We start from the raw sequence: 20,186 nt of genomic DNA, 5'->3' as shown, positions 1-20,186 counted from the left end.
AAACTGTAGTTAGACTTTTCTGAACTATAATATTCTTCAGTAGCTTTTCTTTTTTAATATTTGGTGTGTTATTTTTAGACTGGCATGGATACTTCTGTGTAATGAGGGACCACTTGTTTTGACTTTCATCCCATAGCAGTCAAGACATTGTAAAGCTTTTCCTCGCTCCCTCTCTGTCAGGCACATCCCTAAATGACTTCAATGTGAACTTTATTGATTTTGGACTTGTTTGTTTGTTTGTTGGCAGCTGGGTTGATTATTTTCACAGCTTGAGAGCAGACACAGCAGTTGAACTTGTGTGTGCACAGACAGTGGATCTTGCATCATAAATGTTCACTGGTTTCATAGCTAAACCTGGAGAGCACATGATTGACAGCATATCAAATGTGACAGGCGTGCCTTTTATTTTTATTTATGTGTTTTAAAAGCTAGATTATTTCTTTGTCTTAGCTATCAGATTTAAACATTAAAACCACATCAACAAATCAGGACTCTCAGGTATGGCAGACCCATCACCTTACCTTTCCCTTTCTGACGCCAGTGACTGTATAAATGCGCAGCCCTGACGTCGACGCACACATGAGAGCGCCCGGGCTATGAGGTGGTGATCTTGGAGAGTATAAGAGGTGTGCACACAGCCAGAGCACACAGATTCAGCTGACCGCTGATGAGGGGCCACCTTCTCCTCTTCTATCTGGGTAGAAAACAGAGGAACAACCTCACTTCTTTTACGCACAGCCTCTCTGCTTCTACACATTTCTCTCTGGAAACTCTTCTACTCTTTTTCCACTTCTTGCCTTCAGTCGGACCCGCTTTCCCTCCTCCTCTTCCTCACCTTTGAGTTGCAGCAGATAATTGTGCAAGCAAGTTTTCAGCACCACGGTTGGAGTGGACAGCGCCACGGCGGACGCAAGCATGGAGCCATACACGGTCCCCGGAGCTCAGCTCTCCCTGTCCGACCTTTACTCCGTCATCCCCTTCAATGTCACCTTCCCGGACGAGGAGAGCGGCTTCATGGGCGACAGGCTGCAGAACTACACCGAGCAGCAGGGTCCGGTGAGGAGTGCCGCGGGGATAATCATTGCCATATCCATCACTGCTCTGTACTCCGTCATCTGCGTGGTGGGACTCCTGGGGAACATCCTCGTCATGTACGGGGTGGTCAGGTAGAGTCTTACCTTTATAACACTCATTTTACTGTGTGTGTGTGTGTGTGTGTGTGTGTAACTTGTTACAGAGGCTTGATAAAAGCAACTTTAGGTGCATTCTGGCTTACTATTTCTAAATCTTAATTTAGTTTTTAGCTTGGTTTAGGCTCTTTTTAAAACCTCTTTCATGAAATTATGAAACAAAAGGTAAATAATAGATAGTAAAGTATTTTCTTTAGTCAAAACTGAACACATTAGCAGCATTATATGATGAAAATGTCCAAAAGTAATGCATAAAAATTTACCAGAATGCAGGAAATTAAATCTTTGGCACTTAAAATTTACCCCCTGTTGATTCAAAGCCTATGTCCTTGTCCACATGCGCTCAAACTGTCATTATGTGCTCATTAGACCTTATAATGCGCCATGTGCTGTATTTGAAATAGAGTATTGAGTGATTTTCAGTGATGCTCTCACAATTTTAACACATTTTGGCTGTGTTTTGCCTCACAAAGTCTGCTTTTATTTTTATTTGTACCTCCTTTTTATTCACAAAATGCTCACATAGGATGTGATGCCATGAAAAAGTGAGATTTCCTGCAACCCTTTGTTAAAAATGAGTCTATATACACAAGAAGTTTATGGTTTTACGCAGAAACCTTTACAAAAAAATAGAGCGATCCAGAATAGATCTTGTTAGGAGTTGTCTTTATTTGAAATGATCCAATTAGATCCCCGTTTATCGCCCCATTAAGAGCCCTCTTTTTCTGGTTGCATACATTAGTCTCTATAATGAGATGAGGAGAGGGAGCTATGTGTCTGCATGCACTCCTGACTGCATTTGTGCGTGAACTACACACCTCCCAAACAAGTGGTCTGAGGTTTGCTGCATCAAGCATGACATTGTTCTTTCATTTTTTAAACATGGAGCACCGACGTGTGCAGGTTTTATCCCAAAGAGGGTTGGTGGCAGTAGAGCCTCTCGTCTCAGACGCAGTCCTCTCACTTAAGTCTGACTCAGCTGCGCTTCAGGCAGGGAGGGGTGCTCAAACAGAGCCTCCATGAGCTCACACACATCTGTGGACCAGCAGCTGTACACTCCTGTATAATAGGTTTGATGGGATTGTAAGAGACATGCTGTTTGCGCTTTATTTGGTCTCTAAATTAAAGTTTATGTGCTGTGTTTGCCTTCTTTGTGGCACATAAACAAGAGTGATAAACCCATCTGTTATTTAGCCGTCACAGTCAGTGGTTTCAAACATTTAAATCATGAAAAGACTTGGGCTTGATTGCGTTCATTAATGAATGTTTGCATCATAATAGTCAGTCCGAGGTCACAGTTTCCCCCTCAGCTCCAGAGGCGTTATAATAAAGCCTCTGCCCACTTTGTCACAAGATACAAATCCCCCTGTCATTTCCCAACGAGCCTCCCAGCTCTAACCTGTGTGCTTGTCAGGAATAAAACAGCTCTTGCAGCAGCTCTGCTTGTCCTCGCTCGTCATGTTAATTACCTACTAATCTCAAACATTCCCTGCACATGTTTCCCCCCAATATCACCTGAAGCTTTAATTACTGCAGCCAGGCCAGCAAATTAAACAAGCAGGTAGAATTAATATGAGATGCCCCAGTCACAGCAGAGAAGGATAAAAGTGGCAGGTTGAGGCAGAGCAATCGAGATCAGTGGTTGTTTTTTCAGCCCACAAACATGGCATGACTGTCGTGGATACAGCAAGACATAAACATGGTAATACTTTAATATATACATTGGAAGAGAGAAGCAGGCGGAGACACAAAGAATGATGGAGTTGAGTACAGAAAAAGCTACAAGCGAAGCATTTTCTGCAAATGGCAATCAGTGGATATGGAACCAAGAAAACATTATAAATATTCACAACTCTGCTTATTATATCCATTCAGGAGTTGGAGTGGAAATAAATGGGCAAAACAAGGCACAAGACAAATAAAAAAAAAGGGTGAGGGAGGGAGGTGAGAGGGAGACAAACAGGAGATGGATGAGTACACAGAGAAGGCAGTGAATCAAATTCTGTGCAGCGATTCGTCTGGCATTTGCGTTTGTGTGAGAAAGACTCATCACTGATGCAAGACCCCCTAGAGACAGAAGCAAAGGGAAGCTGAGCGCATTAACCATCCCGGACCGAATATATTATCTCCTGTGGAACATCTGTAAACTCTGAAGGGAGCGGACATAGAGAAGACACTCAAACACAGACATAGATATAGTGCTGTAATAAGAAGAGAAAAGGTGGGTACTCACTGACTGTGTCGTAATTATTTACACTCCTGGAGTTCTGAAAACTTTCCACAATAAGTATGGACGTATTACTTTAACAGTAACCTGTTGGTCTATTCTGTACCACCATCATGGCAGCAGTAACTGATGATGGCTGAGGAGATGAAAGAGACGGCCACACACACTTCAAGTTTTAATCCTTAAATCCATTAATGCATTCTCACTCAGACCTTGTCACATACCGATGTTTGGTCATAGACTTTTCATGTCGAGATACGACATGCAAGATACCCTGGATGTGTTGGTTGTTGACGGTCTGAGACGCCGTGTCAACTTCAAACTGTTACCTGCATTGTCTGTTTTCAAAATACACTTTCATGTTCACAGGGAATGTCCAGTTTACATTCAGTCTCCTTCAAATTAAAAGCACTACGTCAGTACAACCCTGCAAATTGACTTTTTTTTTTTCAACAACAAACCCACGTGTTTACGTTTTTTCCAAGACATGCACATGGTTGAGTTTAGGGAGTTTACAATCTAACTGTGCGTTCACACCAAACACGATGGACGCGATGAACGCCACAAGTTTCCATTCAAAATCAGTGTAAATGACACGATGACACGCGATGTCGCTTTGGGCAACGCGTTTCAGGCAATAAGAGCGACGCAATGAAGCGATGACGTGTCCATCGCCTCATCGCGTGTGTCGCTTGAACTTTTCAAGCGACATCGCGTGACGCTGTGCCGCGACATCCAATCAGCGTTCATTTTCATAAAGAAATTATAAGCAACTAACCGGAGACAGATGGACAGGCGCTCCGCAGCTGGGATGGAGTGCCTGTAGTTGGTGTCCAGGAGATCCTTGCACCGATACGGGCCAACAGGTCCTCAAACTGGGCCAGCGTCAGCCTGAAGTACCGCTGGAAACGACCGTCATCCAGACGCAGTTCTTGCAGGAGGTGATGATATTCACCCAGCTGTGTGCGTTTCTGGAGGATATTGTGAACTCAGACACGGCGGCGTTTGGGTCTCCGATCCAAATCAGATGTCCACAACAGATAAAGAGCAGCTACGGTAGTTAACTCAGCCATGGTTGACAAGAAAATAGTGGGAGGTGAAGAAAATTGCGGGAGGAGGGTTGCGTCATCGCGATTGAAGCGATGAAGCGATGATCAGAAAGGTGACATTTGTGATCACGTGATGCGATACTCGCGTTACGGGCGATGACATCGCGTCCATCGCGTTTGGTGTGAACGCACAGTTAGGGAAGTGAACAGCAGCCTCTCAGGTGAAAGTCAGTGGTTATTGGACCAATCCACCACCCCTCTAACCCACCCAGTGAAAGGGCGCCATTTTTCATCTGTGTGTGACGGTGGAATCACTGACCAAGCGCCGGATTTCAACGACTTCGAATTGAGACCGGGTTGATAGTACAGATCCCAGAGTAACATTTGAAGTGACACGCTGGACAACACATCCAACTAAAGGTCAACTTTACTTAAGAATTTCAATCGCATGTCATGGTCTTCTTCAGTCATTAGACCTGTAATCACGCATTACTCGTTATTACGTTAACAAAATAACAGGTACTGTAGGTTACTGTGCCATCTGCATGACAGTTGAGCAAACTAAATCTGCTTAGGCTGACTGTAAGGTGTGGTTGAAATTTTATTTTATTTTTTTCCAACATACTCTATTCAAGGTCAACAACTTCCATGCCCGGGTTGTAAAGTACTGTGTACTGCAGGGGCCTCGTAGTCCTCTAGGGCCCCATTGTTAAACAATGCATAATAATACAAATAACCCTGTGTAAATTTAATTCAGATTTATGGAGGGTACATAATGACATTAAGAGCATTATAACCACCCTCTTAAAAGGTAATTGCTGCAAAATTTGCAAATATCCAAAATCCAGTTAATAATCCAAGTCTTATATAATGTTTAAAAGTAGCTGTTTCTCCTTCCAACCAGAAATATGGTCTTCTCTCTTGGGCATGCAGCTCTACCTCCCAGATGTGCAAAAAATGTTGGCGAGTTAGTTTGTGCACAATACATCTGTGACAACGTTCAGAGCTGACTGTAAACTGCAACTAAAAAACCCCAATGGAGAGCCACCCATCCATCCATTTTCATAACCACTTATCTTGAGGGTCACGGGGTGACATTAGGCGAGAGGCGGGGTACCCCCTGGATAGGGTTTAGAGTCACCATTTAACCCACATGTGTTTGGACTGTGGGAGAAAGCCGGAGTACCTGGAGAAGACCCACGCTGACACGGGGAGAACATGCAAACTCCGCACAGCCCTCCGAAGGGCTCCCTCCTGGGGTTGAACCAGGAACCCTCTTGTTGTGAGGCGACAGTGCTAACCACCACACCACCATGCCGCCCTGCCCCATGGAGATGCATATCCTAAACGCACTGCATACATGTCCAAAGAATGCTCCCAAAACCCAAATAGCAGCAGCACTTATATCCCACATGTCTTCATTGGAAAATACTGTATTTGGAAAAAAAATACCTAATTCGGAATATCCAAGTGGAATATGCTGTTAACATGATCTTTATCAAATTCAGAACATTGTCATATTTGGAGTAATAGTGAAATACTAGTGTGCATGTAAACATAGTCAGTGACTTTTGCTCCAACTAACACATCAGGAAGTAAATTCGAACACTCAAACGACCAAGATTAAATGAGAAAATAATGCTGGATGATGAAATGAACTAAAATCAGCGGAAAATGTGCTGCAAAACCTAAAGTTGTACTATTTAAAAATATGTTAAACAGAAAAAAAGCAAATATTTACATTTGAGAAACTGGAGCCAGCAGATGTTTTTTTCTGATTAGTGGGTTGCTAACATTTTTGTCAATAGATTTTCTGTCTGTTGTTTTGCAGAAATTATAAATCAAAAACCCATTTTAAAGCATCCATTCTGATTTGTTTGAGATTTGAAATTTTATTTTATTCTTATCTTAGTTTCCTGGATAGAAACAGCCAACGTGCACAAACTTCATTTAGAGTAGAGTCTGCATGGATGCTCACATCAGTGTGAATTGCATGGGCTCCTGTGGCCTCTGAGAGCCCTTGGTCTGATTGCTGATGGAGGGGCTGACACCGACACCCCTGGAAATGGTCCATGAAGGACAGGTCAGCAGCAATAGGCTCCTCTTATCTTATCTTCCATCCATCCATCCCCTCCTCGACTTCAGCTCCTGGTCCTGCTGCCACACCTGTTAGATAAGAGGTGGCTCAGTGCTCATGCAATTTATTACCAAGTGACCTCCATTTAAAATCAGTTGGATGTGCAGCGAGTGGAAGGCTGGATTAGTTTGTGTGAGAGTCAATTCCTAACTGAGCTGCTTCTTGAGGGCTTCTATAAAGAAAGCGGATCTTGAACAGCACTCTCATACTGTATATTGGTATTCTGGTACAGTAATGTTTTGGTAAAGGCAAAAGATAAAGCTACAGCATGACACAGTCTTAGGAAGTTTGTTTCCTTTAGGGACACTGGGAGTGGAAATTGGCTGAAAATATCATGTTGGCAGTGGGAGCATGTCTGTGTGTGTGTAAGTATAAATCTGTTTATGTCCTGGGCTCCTTCAACATGGCCACTACTTCTCACCGCTTGTCTTCCGTCTCACCCAGCAGCATATTTATCAGCGTGTGTGTGAGTGGTGTGATTTAAATGCAAATGCTAATTCTCTATAGCTAAAGGTGGGTGTGTAAGAAGCTCCCAACGTGACAAAAGGCAGTAAAAGTTAAAGTCTTAAATTAAAGTCCCACGTATTGTCACACACCGGGGATCTACCCCACTACCTCCCAGTCTCAGGGCAGACACTGTACCGCTAGGCCCCTGAGCTGGTATCAGAAGAGTCAGAATATATCAGTAAAGTTACTCATTTAAATAATTAAATGTACTAGAATTACCGCTTTGGGGTTGTATGCTTCCATTGCAGTTACAGTTTATATCCATGTCTGTGAAAACGTGGATGCTTTCACACACCTTCCTCCTGGCAGCACAGAATAGCTATATAATCAGGTTGGCACCCACTGGCCAGAAAAGTGTCTTTGTAGAACATTATGATGTCACAGTGAAGCTGATCTTTGACCTTTTGGATATAAAATGTCATTACTTCATCATTTTATCCTAGTAGACATTTGTGTGAAATTTTGTCATAATTAGTGTATGAATTCCTGAATTATGGCCAAAAATATGTTTTGTGAGATCACTGCAACCTTGACCTTTGACCACCAACCACCAAATCAGTTCATTTTTGAGTCTTGAGTTTCAGAGTGGATGTTTGTGCCAAATTGGAAGAAATTCCCTCAAGCTGTTCTTGAGATGTCGCATTCACGAGAATGACACTGATGCAAGGTCACAGTGACCTTGACATTTGACCACCAAAATCCAATCAGTTCATCCTTGAGTCAAGTGGACGTTTGTGCCACATTTCAAGAAAGTAAAATGCTTTCCAAGGCATTCCTGAGACATCGTGTTTATAAGAATGAGACAAACAAGGCCACGGTGACTTTGACCTTTAATCTATGACTACCAAAATCTTATCAGTTCATCCTTGAGTCAAGTGGAAGTTTGTGCCAAATTTGAAAAAAATAAAATACCTTCCAAGGCATTCCTGAGACATCGTGTTTATAAGAATGAGACAAACAAGGTCACAGTGACTTTGACCTTTAACCTATGACTACCTAAACCTTATATGTTCATCTTTAAATCCAAGTGGACGTTTGTGCCAAATTTGGGAAAAAAAGTGCCTTTCAAGGCATTCCTGAGACATCGTGTTTACAAGGATCAGACAAACAAGGTCACAGTGACTTTGACTTTTAACCTATGACTACCTAAATCTTATATGTTTATCCTTGAGTGAAGTGGAAGTTTGTGCCAAATTTAAAAACAAAATCCCTTCCAAGGCATTCCTGAGACACCGTGTTTACAAGAATGAGACAAACAAGGTCACAGTGACTTTGACTTTTAACCTATGACTACCTAAATCTTATATGTTTATCCTTGAGTGAAGTGGAAGTTTGTGCCAAATTTAAAAACAAAATCCCTTCCAAGGCATTCCTGAGACACCATGTTTACAAGAATGACACAAACAAGGTCACAGTGACTTTGACCTTTAACCTATGACTACCAAAATCTTATCAGTTCATCCTTGAGTGAAGTGGAAGTTTGTGCCAAATTTGAAAAAAAAAAAATCCCTTCCAAGGCATTCCTGAGACATCGTGTTTACAAGGATGAGACAAACAAGGTCACAGTGACTTTGACCTTTAACCTATGACTACCAAAATCTTATCAGTTCATCCTTGAGTCAAGTGGAAGTTTGTGCCAAATTTAAAAAAAATCCCCTGAAGGAACTACTTAGACATTGTGTTTACAAGGATGAGACAAACAATTCTTGTCATGTGTTTGTCACCTGCTGAGTGGATCGAGGCACATTGTGTAGCCCAGATTCCTGCATTAACAGCATGGAGAGCTTCCCCTCTGGCCACTTCTGCCCACATAATGCCACACCAGTTCTAGAATAATCAACCAAGCTTGCATGTGTCACTGTAGTTGTGACATAATATCTCTGGGCCCAGAAAGCTACACCTACCTTTAACTTTTCCGATTATTTTTACCCCTGATTTGCAGTACTTTGTATACAAACAGACTCTCGGTTAAAGGCTGCAGATTTGCATTATTTAACCTCCCTTTCAACCACTTCATTTCAAATCTCCACATGGTCATAAAATTGCTTGATGTAGCGTTTAAGTCAAGTCACTCCTGAGCTTGTTTACTGAAGGGAGGGAGGATGAGGCAGTTTTGCCACAAAGCAGGGTGCACTGTGTGCGGGCCTCTCTTGTCAGTTTGGATTAGGAAGGGGGAAAGAGATTTCTTTGGAATCAGAGTTCAATTATCACATGCGTCTGATGATAAACACTCACACATAATCCTCCCCCTGTGTCAAAAAGCCAGGCTTTAGTTGCTTAATCAATGGCTTCAAACACGCTGAGATGCAAAAGTAAACAGAACAGTTAACTGTTTATTAACTCTATGAGACTATAATGGAGTTTTAATTTTGTTCTATAAGGCAGCTGTGATCTGAATCTCCAACTGGTGATTTTCCCTTTCCTATCTGTGACTCACCCCATTTTACATCAGTGCATATTTATTCTCTAAGCAAAGCATGACATTAATATTGTACTTGCTCGACAGACAGCACTTATGTAACAACTAAAAGCTTGCTGTTCTCCTGTGCTGTAAGTGGAACTTTATACACGCATCGGATTAGGATGATCAAATTTACAAGGGAATGTTCAAAAGCAGCCATCTGCTGCTTACGTTACTGCGTCTTTTTGTCTAGACTGAAAAAAATAAGGCTGAATTATAACAGCATCAAGGCTCCATGTGGGCGTGTTTCACTTTGACAGTGAAAGGATAGGCCTTACAGCCAAAATACATAGGGCAGGGATTACAACACCCTCCTCCGCCCTGCCCATATGATGCGTCATATTTCGATAAGTTGTGTTCGTACATTATCCCAAATTTTTCCATGTTTAAACCGAGAGAAATCTGTAATTCCATTCAAGGCATGGTGCGTATCACATGGGAAACGCCTGATGATACATCATCGAAAATCCCACTGCCTGCTATGGTCCTATGCAGTGTTGCAGGATGACCCACATTCCCACATGATCCTTGGCCAAGAAAGCTGTTTTATGCCTTCCTAGCGCTCCCTTTCATACCTCCCCTACAATGGGACCTGCCTTTGGTGCTTGAAGCCTTGTGAAGGATCCCTTTCAGCCTCTGGAGCACTACTCTCTGAAGGCACTGTCATTCAAAACGGCTTTGCAGCTTGTGTTGACCTCAGCTGAGAGAGTGTGTGAAATTACTGCTCTATCAGTGCACCCTAGCTGCTTGCTTCCTCTTGGTGACTGCAGTGGGGCTTCTCCCAGACCATACCCCTCCTTAGTTCCCAAGAACATAACAAATTTGTTCAGGTCGATAGTAATACAGTTAGATGCTTTTTGTCTTCCATGTTTAGCATGTTGTGTTCAATGCTCGGCCCCCATCAGATGAACTGAACAGCTATTTGTGTGCTTTGGGGATGGTGTGACTGGTAAGGCCCTTTTTGAGAAACACCTTGCGGGATGGCTTTGTGAGTGCATTTTCCAAGCCTATAGGCAGGCGGGCAGGCGGACAGGGACCCTCCTACTTCGGTCCCATGGTCTTGTTCGGCAAGCTGAGTTTCAAGGACGCCCTGTCCCTTCATACGTGTTTTTTCAGGGTCTGTGCTCACTGAAACGACACGACTCTGGGCATGATACACCAACATGTTTCCCTTCTCCTTGATGACCCAGGAAATGTGGTGTGCAGGGTGTCTCTGTTGCACACTACCTGCTTTGGCTGGGGCTCTTTACTTCCCTGCCCTGGGTTATAAAGAAGTGGGCGGCTAACTGACTAACCTTTCGGTGGTCCGAATCAATGTGGCTTATGCCATGACAGGGCATCTATTTATTGTGCTCCTTCCAATATATCAATAGAATAAGCTAGTTCATTACAATGACCTAAAGTGCATAAGCATAAATACACATAAGGTGAATAACATTTTATTACATTTGTCCTTGTCGATGAAGACAACAGCTCCAATCATCCCAACTCATCATTCCAGATGACATTTTAATTTTGAGTGATTACAGGAAATGATCTGTAATGCTGAAAACACACCAAGCAGTGTTGAAGTGCGGCGGCGGCTGCGAGCTACAGATGTAGGCAGGTGGCAAATTGAACAGAGTCCTTTGGCTCCTGTGACACGTTAATCTATGTTACAAAATGTAATTACTGTGGCAAGTCATACTTTGCCACTGCTTGGTGGTGTTTAAGCGTGATAGACATTCAGCAGAACAACACCAAAGGAAGAAGCCACAAGTCAAAAATCATACTACATTTTGGAGTCATAACTCAGTAAAAGCTCAACACACAGACATGAAACACATATTGGTATCCTGTTTGACCTACATTAATATTATCTCTGAGGTGTTGAGTGCTGAGAATCATCCATCCATCCATTTTCGTAACTGCTTATCCTCTTGAGGGTTGCGGGGGGGGGGGGGGGGGGCTGGAGCCTATCTCAACTGACATTGGGCAAGAGGCAGGAGGCAGGGTCACCAGACTATCACAGGGCTGGCACATAGAGACAGACAACCATTCACACTCACATTCACACCTACGGAAAAGTCACCAATTAACCTGCATGTCTTTGGACTGTGGGAGGAAGCTGGAGTACCTGGAGGAAACTGTCCTGTGGCCCCTAGAGAAGATTAATTTTGGCTTACTGGTAATGGTTAGCCTGAAAATCCAGACTCAAATCTAGAAAGATTTTGAGTCTGGCCCTCACCAATACACCCTTCCTACCCAAGGGGCGGCACTAACTGAGGCATATTAAATGCCGCCACATGCAATTGGATAGCACGATAGCCAATCAGAGCAAAAAACAAGGACGTATTCGTTGCACTAAGCCCCATTTGTTTGCCGACCAGTGCGGCTAACTGATATATTATGCTTTTGTTGTATCCTGTCGGCTAAACAGCAAAAACGTCCTTCCTGAAAACGAAAGCTTCTAGGGCAGTCTTCTGTTCCTCTCTCAAGGAAAAAGATAAGTGTAGTTGGCTTAGCATTTCTTCCAAAGCTAAACTGAATGGACGCGGTCCTTCAGCAGCTGCCATCTTGGCTGTTTAGAGCCCGCCTCTGTCAGATAGACTATTCAGATTGGTCCAATGGCGATTCAACGGGCTCTGCTCGTCAGGGCCAGATCCCAGTGCAGCGCAAATTCACATTTGCTAGGGGCGGGGCATCTGGATTTCCAGGTTAGGTAATGGTGCCAATCTGCCAAAATGAAAATTTGGCTTAAACAGGCTCAAAAAAGAACTAACCGTCTTACCTACCTGCAACTGACACTACAACAGATCTTACACAGGGTCTAGCCATATTGTTTCCTAAATAGGCCTTTACGTTGTATATTTTCCATCTATCGGAGTGGCAAAGATCCTGAAAGTAGAGTAGAAGGAGACTTTGTTACAGACAGGGTTAAAATCACTGAGCAACACAGGTAACCCTAAAATCACCCCATCGCCTCAAGAGAAATAAATCCATAGTGGCTTTAGTTTCATATAAGTAAGCCATGTCTTTGATCCAGCATGCACAAAAGAAGCTTCCTGGAACCGTCACACCTGAATGGAATGCAGCCATTAATTATGTAATCAATCACATCTGTGCTTTTACAGCTATGTCATCAAAGGGCCCATTCTCCTCACTTGAATATAATATAAAAGGTTATTTCTCTAATGTACAGCACATTATATGAATCGCTATTAGGCAGATTCTCCTTTGGCTGAACAGAAGAGACATGGACAGTAGTGATGATGTCATCAAGAGACTGATGTTGGAGCTGACAGTACTGTAAATAATGAAACAACCGATGGGACTCCTCGACGGCAGTCATTGTAATTTTAGTTTCTGATTCAGCTGACGCCAGAATACACATCACACTGAAGCCAACAGAGTTCAGTCATCAGTGGACCAACTCTCAAAAGTGTTATCAGTTTGATTCTCAATTATCTGATTTCCAGCTTAGATACTCAACAGCTCGCATACTCTTGCAATGCATCTGGAAGAAGGACTCATTCGCACAAGCATGACATGAGCTGAGAGTCTATTTCCCTGAGCGATAACAACTTATAAAAACATGACATTTAATTCAGTGTTAACGCTGAAAGAGGATCGTGCAATTCCCTCATATTATTTCTAAATGATACAAGTGATTCTCAGGACTCAATATTTGCGCTCGTGTGCTGGGTAAATGGAAAACCTTGCTGCAAATAAGCAGCCCTCTTCAGTCACTACCACCACAAAGACCCCTAGGTTATTGTCTACACAGGCTGTGTGAAGAATGACCACAAGTAAAATCAGTTCACATATCCATTTAGACATCCAGCCTGGGTGTATTCTAATGGACCACAGCAACAATGATTGAACCACTAACATGAATATTATTTCTCATTTTCTTCTCTTTTTGTCCATTAAAATACAGATACATTCAGTAATATGAAATCTACCATCCTCATTCATTCAACTTTATTGTAATGTATTATTACAGCATTAAAATATGTATTAAACAGTATATCTTATTGAAATGCTGTGCTTTTCTGGTACCTTCTTTGTGACTTTGGGCAGTCTGTTATGCATGTTAGGTGGATTGCATTTGGATGCAAGGATTTCCAAACCCTCCAATCTCCTAGGAAGCTAAATCCGCTGAGCTTTATATACAGTATGAGTGCATCCCGCAAGCTTTGTTATGAGAGAAACCTTTGTGAAAATAAGCCTTATGCCCCACAGGAAAATTTCTGACCTCAATAAGCCAATACTGAACCAAATAAAATTAGTTCAGTGCTGATGACCTTTATTTTTTTCCTCCAGTACATGAGAAAACATATCTTCATCTTATAACCTCAAAGAAAAAAAATGCACAGTCTCATGCTAAAAGCATGGTCCAGCACATACAATATATATGAACCTCAAAGTGATAGCAGTAGTATTTTCTTTTCACAACTCCCTGGTGCTTTCCATGCAAGTAGGCTGCCTGATCAGAGGCCAATGAGCCAATTGTAACCATTATCTTAAATCACTCATTTAGAAAAGAAATCTAAGCTGTGGAGAAATAGCATTAGAGTTCACAGCTCTACACTGCACATCTGTAGCATGAGGGAATTAATTCATCTAAGCCATAAAAATACGCTGCACACTGAATATCACTTCCAAATCCCCAGATCCCAGAACAGAGCCTTCCACACCCAGCTTCCTCTCATTACCACTGCTGCTTGTTGCAAACACTTTTCCTCTTCTCTGTGATCACAACTAGATACACCAAGATGAAGACGGCCACAAACATCTACATCTTCAACTTGGCTCTCGCCGACGCCTTGGCTACCAGCACGTTGCCCTTTCAGAGCGCCAAATACCTCATGAATACCTGGCCGTTTGGAGAAGTCCTTTGCAAGCTCATTATTGCCATCGACTACTACAACATGTTCACAAGCATCTTCACCCTCACCATGATGAGCGTGGACCGCTACATCGCCGTGTGCCACCCAGTCAGGGCGCTGGAATTTCGGACACCGGTCAAGGCTAAGCTGATCAATGTACTCATCTGGGTCCTGTCCTCTGCGATTGGTGTGCCCATTATGGTGATGGCTGTGACCAAAGATACAGATACTGGTAAGATGGTATTTTCTTTAAGTGTTTTACCTATGTTTAAAGTATTCATACAAGTCTTCCAGAATTGAGTGAGCCATAGCAGAGCTGGGTGTGTGGCTCACCCAACTGAATCTTATCTTATTAGGACAAGCTTCTGGTCCTTAAGAACTTCATCAGCGCTTACATGGCACACAAAGGAATTGGTGCTTATGAATCCTGTCCCACCCAAGACCCCGAATTATCCACTGTGAATTCTCAGAGTGAGTGGAAAAGCATGAAGAGCATTTAGAGTATTTATTCCCAGCAAGTCAACTCTTAATTTCTCAGATCACCTTCGTTTGAACCAATCAATCAAGCTTCCAATCAAGTTGTAGAAGAGAATCAAGAAGAACTAATGTTCAGCTGAAAAAAATGATACCTAAAGTCAATTTTGTTTGCATTATTTATTTATTTAGCGAATGCAAATTTCTCAAGCCAAGCAGTAGCCTCTTGATCAATATTGTGGAGGGAGACTAGACCTCCTTTTAGTCTTTGGAGAGGGCAGGCTTCAATAATATGCTCCATGGTTTGCTCCTCTCCACAAGCACACATTGAGCTCAAGCTGCTCCCCCATCTGTGAAGGCTGGCCAAGCAGGGACCTTGACCAGTCCTAAATCTGTTCAAGGTGGACCACTGGAGGAACCTTGGGAGGTTGGTGCCAGAGACTGGTTGAGTAGGGTCTGACACTAGATGTTTGTTTGGGGTGTCTTTGGATTCCCATTCAGTCACCCAGGCAGACAGGGCATCAAAGTCAGTGAGTGGGGGGTCCTTCCAAATAGGACGTCTAGATCAGAGACGAGCAGGTGGTGGGTTGAAGATGTAGGCGTCAATTGGTAAAGGGGGGAGTCTTTGACCTTTTGGAGCATCCTATAGGTGAGTTCAGTTCGTCTGATGTTGGGGGGGAATATGTTAGATAGGACAGGGAGCCAGGGGAGCGGTTTGTTTGCATACAAAAACTAGATGATGGTCAATAAAAAACAAACATGCATGCAAAATGTTTGGGATGAAAATTACAGATGAAGACGCAACAACTTGCACCAAGAGTGTTAAGTCAGAGCTTGGAAAATGCTGTTAAAATGGCAATACATTTGGTGAAAAGTGCATTTTCACTTGTTTGGGACTCGAAACTCAAAGTTTAGGATTTTGGACTTGACTTGGGACTTAAGTGCAAAACAGAGACTTGGTCCCACCTCTGTTTTTTTCTGTTGGAACACGCAGCTGAGCTGAGAAAGATGGCGACTGCGAGTGGTGGGGATAACGTTACAGGACTTGTTAAAATAAAAATGTCTCTGTCCCTGTTTGGAAGTATTTTGGGCTTAGTTCCGATGATAAAGACAACCCAGACAACATTGTGCAGTCACACATTATCTCTGCTCAGCCCACTGATTTGTTGGTATACCAGTATCGGTGTAAGTGTCATCGAGTCTTCCAGCAAGAATCTATGGAGGAAGGGGGGTTATGTCCTATCTATTCATTATTCTATAGGCCATTTAAACCCAATAAGACTTGTCTAATTAGGCTAATTGCAGATTAGACACACACACAGTATTGTAAGGAAGACGATTTCATACATGCACACATACATACATTTTTTAAACAAATACCTTCATGTACTGTACCCTGGTAAAATGTCAGGAATGAAAGCATACAAACAGCCCAAGCCTTCTCACAAATTCTTTCTAATTCTACCTTTGCTCTTTCCAGGTAAAACCATGTGCACCCTGAAGTTCCCTGACCCTGACTGGTACTGGGACACTGTGACAAAGATCTGTGTCTTCATCTTTGCTTTCGTGGTTCCTGTGATGGTCATCACCATATGTTATGGCCTGATGATCCTGCGTCTTCGGAGCGTTCGCCTGCTCTCAGGCTCCAAGGAGAAAGATCGTAACATGCGCAGAATCACCCGCATGGTCCTGGTGGTGGTTGCCGCCTTCATCATCTGCTGGACCCCCATCCACATCTTCATCATTGTGAAGACTATGGTGGAGATTGACAGCAGGAACCCCTTCGTGATAGCGAGCTGGCATCTGTGCATCGCCTTGGGCTACACCAACAGCAGCCTCAATCCTGTCCTCTATGCATTTTTGGATGAAAATTTTAAGCGGTGCTTCAGGGATTTTTGCCTTCCCTGTCGGACCCGCGTGGAGCAGCACAGTCTGACCAGAGGACGCAACACCACCAGGGAGCCAGTGTCTGTCTGCGCTCCAACAGAGGCAGGGAAAAAGCCAGCATGACTAGGCATGGACTGGGTCCCCCACAGCTCTCGCTCAAGGAGGATCCAGCAAGATCTGCAATCGGAGGTTACTCAGATCTCCACAACAGAGTTTTAAGAGATCTTAGCGAAAAAAATCTCAGTAAACTGAGTCGTGCCACTTATTCTCTCCAATTTGGCTGACTGGACATTCAAAGAAAAAGCTAAAGTTAATGGAAAATGAGTTTCACTCTGATCTTACTTTTCTATTAAAGTTCTGATAGCAAAGTGGAATCTTTTGTCTTTTCTCAAATGTGACGCTTTACAAAGGCAGTGACAGCAGATGGGGTGATAGCCCAAAGAGTATATCCAAATGTTAAAGCAAGATTATGAAACAGAACATCCCCAGTCCATGATTTGCTGGACCGAAAGGGATCAGAGCGCAAGAGTACAAGATTTTTTGATGATGCAAAAATGGATAAAGAAACACCTTCAGGTTTTCATCTTATCAAAAAGTGCATCGCTCAGACACCATCCATCAGAGTGAAGTGTAATAAAACAGACTGAAAGGGTGAATGTTGTGCAACAGGAGTGTGACACATTGGGCTTTTCGATTCAAACTTCGTCATTTCTTCCGTTTAACACCTGCCAATATATATGGAAACAAAAGATTTTGGTGATAAAGGAGTATTTGAGGGTGACAAATTAACATCACAGAGAAAACATTTCCATTTTTATCTTCAACATCATTGCAAAACAAATGAGCCTTACAGAGCAGAACCACACGACTGATACCCACCGACAGCTGGATGATGAATTATAACATAGTTTGTTGCACAACAAGGTCAACCACTCTCTACACAGAGAAGTAGGAGAATCTTGTTTGGTATTCTGTGTGATTTTTGTTTTTGTTTTTACAGCAAAAGTAGACACTTGATCTTCTTCTTTCCTCTTTAGACTCTGACATCATCAACTGTGTTGGAAGAATAATTGGGGCTTAGTGTCCCGTGGATTTGAAAATGTCATGAAATACATGAAATCATAATCAAGCCTACAGTCGTTTCAGGGGTTTTGTGCTCAGATGGAAAAATCCAGAACGGCATCAAACCACTGAAGCTTGGATTCCACTGACGTTTTTTTTTCTGCTCACCTACTTGACTTTCATGAGTGGTGTCAAGCTTGCAGAAAGCCTCTGAGCAGAATCACTAAAGAAAGACAAACCTGCCACTGAAGAACATTGTTGGCAGCCACAACACTCCATATGGCTTCAGTGTTTTAAATTAATGTAGAGCCGATGAACTCCCTGAAACTCGAACTAGGAGCATCTTCATCACAGGGTACATAGAGACGATGTCGACAAACAAGCTGCTTTAAGGAGATTATTGATCTGCATTTTAAATGAACATAAAGCCTGTCATCTGCCACATGGAAAATCTGTTTGTCCCATTTGGGACATATTGAGTGGCAATTTCTTCTGAGTGATTTATTTGCTCCAGCAGATCTTGCCACCAGTCAAATTAGAGATGTCAATCAATGGATGGTGTGAGGTTAATGATCACTTCAACTTTGCATACCGAATGAAGCTTGTCAAAGGTAATGATGCAGAGTTTATCGGAATAGGCTCTCATGTGGAAATATACCGAAGGCTAAATATGTGTTGACATGTAAACATGTCAAAGTATACCGCCATGTTTAATGAATGTTGAAATGTTAAGTCACTGTGGTAAACAGGGAACAGATAAAACACATCCAAACTGAATATAATTTAAAGAAGATGGTTTGAGTTGAGAAATGAAAGTAAAAATGTCAATTAATGTGTATTTGTAGATAATATAAAGCTTTCGCATTTTGTCTTCACCCACAGTTGAAATGACTTTGAGGTGTGTCTGTGATTCTGTATGCTTTCTTTTCACGTTTTGAATCTTAATATTTCGCCACAATGCTTTTGACTCATGAGACTCAAATGAAAAGGGGAAGAAATAATATTGGAAACGGCTCTCTGCCCTGTTTACAGATTCAGCAATTTGGCAAAATATTGACTATTCAGTGTGAAGTGGAGGTTGACATTTTTGAGACACATATATTCCCGCATATTTTCTTAAAATTGCAGTGGTGAATTAATATGTACTGTATATACCTGCTTTGCTTTGACCAAGTGCTGCATTTGTCGGGTGTGCAGGATATCTCTCAGTCACCATTACTTGCTTATTCAAATTATATAGGGCTACAGTGACAGAAATGTATAGAATTAGTTTTCCAAAAAAGAATAACAAGGGTGTACAAGTTATTGTGTTTTGACAAATAAAGAAAAGCAAATGACTTCTAATAAATTCATGGATTTAAAAAAAAAAATGTAATGTGCATTCAGGGTATGATCAAAGTGTGTGGGTGTGTGTGCATGATTTTCACTTTATTATCACACTGGGATGATTACTTAAACAACGTTTCCCTATGTCATGTTTCATCTCAATGTATGAAATCCAGCTGATGTTTTGAATTCAAATTGTTTCAGTTGTTGGATTTTGACATTAAACATGTTGCCATTGCTGTAATTGTCTCTGCATGGTCGAGTCCAAAAGAAACAATCAGTAATATTTTAAGACGTCACTACACAAAGTGACAATTACAAGGTATTGGGGATACTGAAGTGTTACTGATCAATGTCGGTCAATAAACGTGGCCCCAAGGGTGATGGAGACGACAAGCTTTACCAACCAGCATTGCCCTCTGACCTTTCGTATCATAAAATATGGAAGAACAAACGTTAACAAGCTGTAATATTTCCAATATCATTGCCAAAAACAGGTTCTCTCTGGCAGCTCCATTACTGACAAACTGTCATGCCCCTCTGCGTCTTAAAGTGATGCACAAGCCACACAAATGCATTTCAACATGTAGGTTAAGTTGTGAAACAGACGTTTGGTTTAGGCAACAAAACTACTTGGTTAGAATTTAAAAAGAGATCTTACATTTGGATTAAAAAAAAATAATTGGGCAGTGTAGAGTGTATACGATCAAGGCTGAGTATTTACTGCAGCGGCCCAGAGTCCAGCCCCTTTGCTGCATGTCTCTCTCTCCTTTCATATCTCTCTGTCACTATAAATAAAAGCATGAAAAATTCCCCAAAGTCTTTAAAAATTAGTATGTTTGTTACAAAATGTAACATGATGTAAATATGATATGTCAATATGTAAATTGCATGACATTACGTTACGTAAACAACACTGACTTTTTGGTTTCATATGGGACATAGTACATGATGTATCCTCAAACAGTGGTTGGTACGATAGCCTACGAAAATGC

The 20,186-nt window shown here is 42.2% G+C and overlaps 1 protein-coding gene across 1 annotated transcript; it reads left to right on the top strand.

Annotated features, from left to right (window-relative positions):
• The first annotated feature begins 615 nt into the window (after positions 1–615).
• Positions 616–19,428, top strand: oprd1a (opioid receptor, delta 1a). The gene is made up of 3 exons (XM_033638067.2): positions 616–1,166; positions 14,319–14,674; positions 16,397–19,428. Exons 1-3 carry the CDS (start codon positions 916–918, stop codon positions 16,924–16,926), a joined length of 1,137 nt encoding a protein of 378 aa, XP_033493958.2. The 5' UTR covers positions 616–915; the 3' UTR covers positions 16,927–19,428.
• The last annotated feature ends 758 nt before the right edge of the window (positions 19,429–20,186 follow it).

This window comes from Epinephelus lanceolatus, chromosome 16 (genome assembly GCF_041903045.1).
Source record: "Epinephelus lanceolatus isolate andai-2023 chromosome 16, ASM4190304v1, whole genome shotgun sequence".
Lineage (NCBI taxonomy): Eukaryota > Metazoa > Chordata > Actinopteri > Perciformes > Serranidae > Epinephelus > Epinephelus lanceolatus.
This window is presented reverse-complemented; position numbering and strand designations above follow the sequence as displayed.